The sequence below is a fragment of the Ischnura elegans genome, chromosome 1 (genome assembly GCF_921293095.1).
Source record: "Ischnura elegans chromosome 1, ioIscEleg1.1, whole genome shotgun sequence".
Lineage (NCBI taxonomy): Eukaryota > Metazoa > Arthropoda > Insecta > Odonata > Coenagrionidae > Ischnura > Ischnura elegans.
In genome coordinates, this window is record NC_060246.1 from 69,182,233 (window position 1) to 69,191,415 (window position 9,183).

The following is a 9,183-nucleotide window of genomic DNA, read 5'->3' on the forward strand; positions in this document are numbered from 1 at the left end:
AGCCAAAAGCAGTACATTCTCATGGGCACTTAAGTATATTTTTCATACATACATGCAAAAGCGGACTCGATGAGTTGTCGATCGGCTTATTTTCTGAAGCTGTTTGGCGCGATTTTCATTCGTTCGCCGCATAGCAGCGCTGGCAAGCAATTATATCCACGTCAGGTAGACTCCACAGAAATGCACATCTATGGAGTCTACGCAAATTGATGCAAATTTGACCGTGGGACACCGGCTTAAGCAAATCAAAAGTTTATTTACATTTTGGCACTGGAGTGATATGACTTTATCCGGTGCCAGCAGTCTTACTTGGAGCCCTTAGATGTTTGTAGTCGTTTGAAAAAAAAAACTTGTTTTAAGAAAACTGATTTTCCATTTATGGTCATTAGAACTGTCTTCTTCTTCCATGGCTAGGGCATGGATCTTCCATGGCTAGGGGGTAAGGGCATAGTCTAAATAAAGTATTTACGTAACTATGAGGGAAATAGATCCCCCCCGAAGCCTCAGATAAATAAAAAATATTTAAAATTATTGTCTAGTTTTGATATACAATAACTTAATCTTCTTAAAGTTAAAGATCATTTATTAATAGCATGGCAGAGATACGAGTCACTGGAATACCGACTGATGACTAACCCCCGGCCCTCCATCCCCCAAAACCTATTCCTAGCTACGCCCATGAGAATACATTACTACATATATGATAACGCCCCCTATGAAAAAATTGTATAAAACTGTTTCAAATTTTTATACATTCTTATACATTACCATGGCAATGTGTAAAAATTTGAAACAGTTTTATACAATTTTTTCATAGGGCGCCATTGGTTTAGACTGTAATAAGGGTCGAATAGGGTTGTTCACCATATTTTTTTTATTTAAGAAATCGAAAGATCGTGCTTCAGAAGGAGCAATGACAATAATATTATGCTATTTTCTTAATTGTACATGTTTAGAGAAGGCTTTAAACAGTGACAAATTTTACGTTACGCCAAAAAGCCCTACTTCCATCTTGAATTGATGTGTGACGTCACAAGCCTGTAGATGCCCTACTGCAGTGTTGTTTAAGTGGCTCAGCAGGGTTATTCCACTTTTTTTCAAGATCTCCAGCGTCTGCCGCCAGATCAATGTTTAAAGAAAATCCAAATTTATCCTTTCATAAGAGTAATAATAAGCAAAATTACCCTTACTTGTACATATTTATTGCTCATCATATCATAAATAGCACTACAACGTACACATTTCACGAGTTGTCTTTTTGATACGAATTATTCGAATATATTCCGAATCAACTGATTCAATGAAAAACTTGACTCACAATAAATATAAAACACTAATAAAACATGATAATCGGTTTTCCAATCACTATGCACACGCTAAAAGAATTTGCACTCCTTGAAGTTCGAAAGATTCCTCACACCTCACTTCTCACTAACGACTTAGAATCAGTTTACGTTATTTCACATTGACATTTCGAGGACAATGAAATGAATAGGCTGAAACAAATAGCTAAACCGGTTATTGTAACATCAAAAAACTTCGAATTTCACTATTACTCTTACCCGTACTCTTACCGTAACCAAAATATGACCAAAACAAAAACAAACAACAGCGCAACGAAATTCGTGAAATGTAAACACTCGTGAATGCTCAAAATGAATAGGTAATAAAATCAAACGGAACTTAGAAGCGAACAAACGATTGAAAATTAATATGCGTTCGATGTATCCCTAAAGCACAACTAGCTCAAATATGAAAAATATCCCCTAGGCAATAGTTAGATACCTTAGATCGAAATGTATAGGGTTGATTGAACTAGCATGGAAGAAATAAATAATTTCGTCGAAGCAGTTACATTCACAACTCACTTCACTCTTTACTTCATCGTCTATATGCAATCATTCACTTAGGGGTACATTAAGGGCACAAATTGTGTTCACTTGCACTAGAAGCACAATGAAAGTTCACTGCACGTAGTTTCCTAGCAAATGCAGCAATACAAAACTTTCAATTCCTGTCAACGCTACATACATTGCCTGCCTAACTTGAAGAATGGATTTCATGTCGCCTTGATCAGTCCGGAAGCTTCATGCACAACATAGGCCATTTCAAAATAAGGAATAACCTTGGCAAATGTCCAGTCGGCATGCAGAGGACTCAGCTTGGCATCGAGCGATCGAGGGTACAGGCCAGCCGTACAGGCTTGTGTCGTCATCACCTCTATTTCAAGATGGCCGACCGTTTTTGGCGGCGTTTAAAATTGTTCGAATTTTGATTGCTAATAATTCCATCATTACTTTTTCAACGCATCTGTCATTCATCCCAATCAAAATGAAATTACATCAGAAGTGATATACATTCGTTTTTTTAGACCGTTTTGATAGGCTTGAACAACCCTATTATGTCCATTATAGTACTCTTTTATAGTGCAGTTGCACGATCCATGTGCGATTCTGGCGGTGCTGCCAGTGCTGCCTCATGCGTGAATGAACGCTCATAAAGGCATTTGAGTGTAGAGCGAAAGCAAGAAATTGAAATATTGGCAAATCATTGCAAAGCAAAGAAACCAATAGGGTAGTTTCCTTCATCAAAGAAACCGAAATGCATTGATTGCGATTCGTTACCCACCATTAGTGTATTTATAATATTCAAATTATTTCGTTTTAGAAATACCGGTTTAGACGAATGGCAATGGTCCATTTTTATCCTCAATTGAAAAGGGCCAGATTGGCGCCCATGCGATGCCACTCCACGTGACGTCACAGGGACCTAGTTTCTATAGGAGAAGATAGGAGTCATACATCGTCTGAGATTACCAATGCATGCATGAGGCGCAGAGCTCAGGGAAACATGTCTTAATAATCACCTATTAAAACTGGCTAAGGTCGGAAAGTTTTCTTCGTTTGATAAGGTATTAATAAACCTTTTTTAAGCCAAGCGCTGCCAGACAGCAAGGTACTCAGCTACCCTCTAGCATCCTGCGTCCTATCAGCGCTCAGAGCCTCGATCAAGGTCACCTCACAAGGCGGGAGGGGGAACCAGAAATACGTCACACGGAGAGATTTCCTTACCCGTCGCGTTTTCGCGCGCTTGAAAATTTTCACTTTTCATTTAATCGCGAAAAATAGATATCGTCATTTAAAAATCTAAAAGCGTGTAATAAATACTCCAGGAGTAAAAATCTTCCGATATAGGCAATAAAAAAATAATAGGAAACCACCCTATTGCTCTGAATGCTATAATTTAATGTATATTGAGTTCAATCATTTATTTATATCAATTAAAAATAAAGTAGGAGCGGTTGCAAACTGAAAGGTCGGAAGTTTTTTTTAAAAACGTCAGGTTGGGCGGAAACGCGTTCACAGTCTTGGGCCACCATCAGTCGCGGATACAGAAAACTCAACTCAACGTAATAATATATACACATATACTATCCAGTGCCATCCTATGATAAAAAAATGTACAATGGTACAATGTTCGGGAATGCGGGCAGAATCGCAGGGGGGCATGAAAGATTCTTCCATGGGGGAAGGGGTCGTCCTCCACGCCCCCATCTGTATTCACCCTTGGCCACCATTTATAATAGACTGCTCATGACTAGCACGAAGATAATAAAATCTCATCACAATCTTAACCGTTTTCATTGTGATCTCAATGGTGCATCAGATGCAAATACGTGTCAATTAATATGATGACCTAATGAGGGTCAGTGGTGAAATTATGATTTGGCCCATGGCAGAAAAGTTAAAAGTGTTCCAGATTATTTGAAAATCAATTCACATACATGGCATGCGTATTTTATATAATTGATCAAGTACCTCGGCTCAGTGGGGGATACAGGTGGGGAGAGCAGGGGGCGCGCGCCCCTTTCTTGCTGGGCCGCCCCAATTTTTAAATATAACTTTCTTCAACTTCGCAACATGGCTTGATTAATTTTATATTACGATAAAATAAGGTAGATCAAGATATCCTTTGCGCCCCCCTTGAGTTTTTTTTTCTGTATCCGCTACTGACTCTGCTGTATCTGCGTGTATTTCCGGGGATTTACTGTCGGCGTCAAAATGATGTGCCGCTCTACTTTGCAAATTTATATCTGGACTTCAGTGCATGCCATAATTATATATAATACGTATTTTACGGGAAATTTTATTCTCAATTCTTATGTATTTTCGGATCATAGAAAATTTTCAAATAAATTAAGAAGTGTTTCTATCAATTTTATTTTTTCTTTCGGGGTAAACTGTAGGACTAGATAGTCTTTAAACATTTTCGTTATTTTGCAACAAAATATGCGTTTTAAAAATACGCAAAGGTAACTTTATTAATCTACATTAATGTTTGAAACTTTTTGTGGAAGATGAATGTTGTAGACGTAGTAGTTTTCCATAGGTTGAGTTACAAAGTTCATGAAGTTGACAAAACGGCTGATTTTATGGTGCGCGGGGTCATTTATTGCACTCGCGTGTCAACATTTTTGAATTTTTCAAACGAAAAATAAATAAGAATTGAGAAAAATTTCCTGTAAAATGACGTATTATATATAATTATGGCATGCACTGAAGTCCAGATATAAATTTGCAAAGTAGAGCGGCACATCATTTTGACGCCGACAGCCATGAGGATATCAACTTGTTACTAGCGCTGTGAGTGGCGACTTGCGTAGTCAGAAAATAATGCGCGTGGGGCGATGACAAATATAGCGGCATTCTTTGGAACCCTTTTCTGTAACAATATGTATGCTTGCTTCGAGCGGAATTTGTTATTCGTATTCGTGGTGCGCCCGCACTCGTCAAAAGTTGTCAAAACATGGAGACCGTCGTTCGTTGTCTGGCATATGCCTTGTTGTTTCAAGGTGTCTGGAGTGGTATAATTACTGCTGACGACGCGTTGTACACAAGTGACGATAAGCTGACAATTTTAAATGTTACAAATTTTAAACCGACTGTATCTAAATCAAGCAGTGCATGGATAGTGGAATTTTACAGTAGTTGGTGCGGATTCTGCAAAAGGTTTTCTCCTACGTGGAAAGATTTTGCCGCTGATATTAATGGTTAGTATACTTTAGTGTACATTTCGTTTTTTCTTCGAAAAAATTGTCTCGTTGGACTGATTTTTTTTAGTTTTTCTACTGATATCGATTTATTCCAGCATGGGAAGGTGTCATATCAGTTGGAGTTGTTGATTGCGCTGACGACAACAATAATCCGTTGTGTAGAGAATACGAAATTATGAGATATCCAACTCTGAGGATGTTCTCTGCATTCCATTCAGGAAAATTAGGCATAGAACTTCAGAAGGACTCAATCGACACGATGAGGCATGGTGTCTTAGGATTTTTGGAAAAGGAACAAATGGAAGGAAGAGGATCATCGTGGCCAAACCTCAATCCTTATAGGTAAATAATCTCGTGTTTTTGTTCGTATTTATATGCCTGTATAGGTGATTCAGTGCTAATTATGGAGATCGATAACAACTTTTATTTGTTATTTGCAGAAGCAGCGATCTGAAAAATTTATGGAAAGATGCCTCCCCTGAGGTTGTGTACGTGATCATAATATTTGAAGAGCCCGAGTCATATATAGGACGAGAGATTATTTTAGATCTTCATAAAATAAAAGGAATTCAAGTCAGGAGAGCCACAACTCACAATGAAGCATTATCACATCTGCTGGGTGTAACTTTTTTTCCTTGTTTGTCAGTGGTGAAGAGGGACATGGATTCCTTCAATTTGAAGCTTATTGACAACACAAGAAAATCATTTAGAGAACAGATTGTTTCATTTTTAGAATCAGTTGGTATTGCTGATGTCAGTGTAGTGAAAAGCATTAGTCACACTGGTGTGGTCATTGAAAAAGTGGAGATATCTTCGGGTAGAAGTGCGGACGGCATGGCGACTGGGTCTAATTCACAGGAAAGTGTTTACTATCAAGATTTACTTGGTGCATTTGCGTACTCACTGCAACATGAAATTCCCCTTCACCGACGCATAACGGGCGAAGCTCTTGCGTCGCTTCAAAATTACGTCAAAGTATTGAAAAAGTATTTTCCCCTGGACCATACTGGTAACATCTTTGTTGAGAAGTTACAAGATTGGGTAGTCATAAAGAGAGACGTTCAAGGGAAAGCATTCCTGGACCAGGTGAATAATTTATTGGTGGAAACTAAGTTTAAATTACCCGTCTTGCAAAACTGGAAAGGCTGCCGGGGTAGCAAACCGCATTTTCGAGGGTATCCATGCTCTCTCTGGCAAATGTTTCATGCCCTAACAGTCAACTCAGTTTTGATCAATTCCAATAATCTACATGAATTTAAACCTTTAGAGGTTCTTGAAGCAATGTTAGGATATATCACTCATTTTTTTGGGTGTGAAGATTGTGCTGCTCATTTCAAGCAAATGGCAGTTGATAATCTTCATTCAGACGTGCATACACCCGACGATAGCATATTATGGTTGTGGCGGGCACACAATAAAGCCAATAAAAGATTGAAAGGAGATATTACGGAGGACCCGTGGCATCCTAAAACACAATTCCCACCGAGAAATGTTTGTCCAGCCTGCAGTGATAGTAAAGGGGTATGGAACGAAGAAGAAGTTCTTCGGTTTTTGAAACGCATATATGCCAGAAATAACATAAATTATTCTGAGGCTACCAAAGAGGAAGCCAAGCAAAACATTGAATTTGTCTCGGATGATGTAGAAAAAAGAAAACTTGGCTGGGATTTCGGCATTGTCGACATTAGTTTGTGTGCTGTATTATATATTAGTTCTGCTGCTATTCTCATATTGGTTTATATAAAATTTGTTCTTAGGAACAGGTACAAGAAGAAATCATATGTCTTTGATATTCTCGGGAAAGTGTAGAGGCAACTGTATCGTGTGTTTATTAGGGGTTGGGTATACTCCTATAATGACTATGGACCTTTTCTCTTTGACCAGTTAGTTTGAGGAATTGCATCACCTGGTTGTGGCAGGTAACTCTATTTTTATTTATAGGACATGTAAATTAGATTTGCTGCACATTAAGTGGGCCATAGTATTGTCATTATACTTGTTTCATTTGTCTAGCTAGTAATTTTCATTCTGGAAACTAAAGCAAGTTTGGACACTTGCTTGATCTCAGTACTAAATATGGTGGTCTGTTGATCACTGATTCATCTGTGATAACTAACCATGGTGCCTTTGTGATATGTATCTTTTTGTTATGTGGTTTTGTCTTCCATTTTTTTTTTAATTTTTAAACTTTTTCCTGTGTGTTAATCTGGGAATTAAGTATTTGGAAACATAAGAGCTAGTCTTACATGTTACATTCCATTGAATTTCATTGATTGGATTTAAGAGCTTCAGTTCTTTGAAATAAAATCTTAAAAGTATGAATTATTCTACTAGACCTTAATGTGGATTCATTGTATGTGTGAATAGTGGAAAAGATCGAATTTTAACACACGAATTCTCTTTCTTGTTATGTGTTATGCTTATGGTAAAATTTACGCATCTTCCATTTCTTTTTAATACATTCAAAGTCATAACACTTCAGATGCATTGATTTACATGTAACATGACACTTGAATAGGTAAATGGATCATTTATAGGATGGGTATTAAAGAAATGAATGATGTTGAATTTTCAGGCAAGTATTTAAACTATTCATTATCGTATACAAAGGCCTGGTTACTCGCTGAATTTGTATAAATGTGTTGATGTGGGAATGCACGAACGATTTTGGTAATGAGTGCATGTACCAAATTAGAATAGATTGTCTATTCTGTCCTTACATATGTACCTTTTGAGTATAATTCGTTGTCCCGGGTGTGACATCATAGAATCAAATTAATATAATGAAATGTAAAAATCTTTACAATATCATATGAATGTAATACTGTATGACCTTGGTTTCAACGTAGCACGTCTTCATCTGGTGACGTGCTATGTTGAAATGTCGTTCGACATCAACAGATGATGTCACATCTAAACCTAGGTGGTACAGCATTAAAATTATGTGGAATTATAAAGTTTTTTACATTTCATAGACCGGTTGGATGGTTAAACTGTGCTCTTTTGGTTCTTAACCATGATAATGTATTTATACATTAACGGTAACATTCCATTGTATTGTGTACCCTCGTCTAAAAAATTGCTTTTTCATTAATAGTGCTTTTTATTTGTAATGTAGTCTAACCATGTCAGATAATTGAGTGTGCATGACTTAGGTTTTATAGAAATGTGTAATTGCTCATTTTATTGTAATGAGTACATAACCAGAAAATGGAACAGTAGTGATTTACGAGGTTTTTTTATATTACTTGGGAATCATCTTTGAACTTAGGTAATTTTATTTATTACAAAATATCAGCATTGAAGTTGGGTTCCCGTTTGCATATATGGGTGCTCATTCTGGTGCATGGAGAGAAATGAGGGGATCACCATGATTTTAAATGTATCTTTCAAGGATATCCTTTAAATTTTAGCATCACTATTTATTCATGATTGCCATAGCTTAAATTAATCATTATATGAATTTAGTGATATTTCTGACTAACTATCATTATAGGGTAATTCAGCTTCTGATTTTTGTCCCGCCAATATCAAGTCAAGTCAACTTTTTTTTGCGCTTGTAAATGTGTATGAAGTACTTTGCAAACCAATTGAATGTATTACTTTGGTTGATATTGGTTTTAGTTGTCAAGTATCAAAATACTTTTTTTTGCCATAAATTATTTGGCCAAATGTGAATTTTTCTCTAGCAGGCTTTTTCAGTGAAATTCTAAAGTTTTATGGGTTGAACATGATATTTTTTGTTTTATGTCTGTGCTAAATTAACACAAACTGGTTGAGTTAAAATAATCTTTCTGCCACCTGTAATGATTCATCTTTTTGCTTGTGAACAAGGATCTCAGCTGCATGAGCCCCTTGCATTTGACAAACATTGATGTGAGGATGAAAGTGTGTATTCATTAAAAATTTTGATACCATTTTGTTCACATTGTGTTTTAGTATTACCCAAATTGCTTCCTTCCTTATCTATAGTTCATGGTCTAGCAGTGGAAAGAGTTTAATTTTTTTGATAGTTGGATATTATCTAAGTAATTCAGACCAGTGGTGTAGCCAGGATTTTGTAATGGGGGTGGGGGTTTACCAGAGATTTTGGGGCATTTTGCACCAGGGAAAACACCCTAGTGCAAAAT

General features: G+C 36.9%; 1 protein-coding gene across 1 annotated transcript; it reads left to right on the forward strand.

Moving 5' to 3' along the window:
• Nucleotides 1–4,756: 4,756 nt before the first annotated feature.
• On the forward strand, nt 4,757–8,970 carry LOC124162948 (sulfhydryl oxidase 2-like). Its single transcript, XM_046539715.1, has 3 exons — nt 4,757–5,050; nt 5,149–5,395; nt 5,494–8,970. Exons 1-3 carry the CDS (start codon nt 4,807–4,809, stop codon nt 6,860–6,862), a joined length of 1,860 nt encoding a protein of 619 aa, XP_046395671.1. The 5' UTR covers nt 4,757–4,806; the 3' UTR covers nt 6,863–8,970.
• The last annotated feature ends 213 nt before the right edge of the window (nt 8,971–9,183 follow it).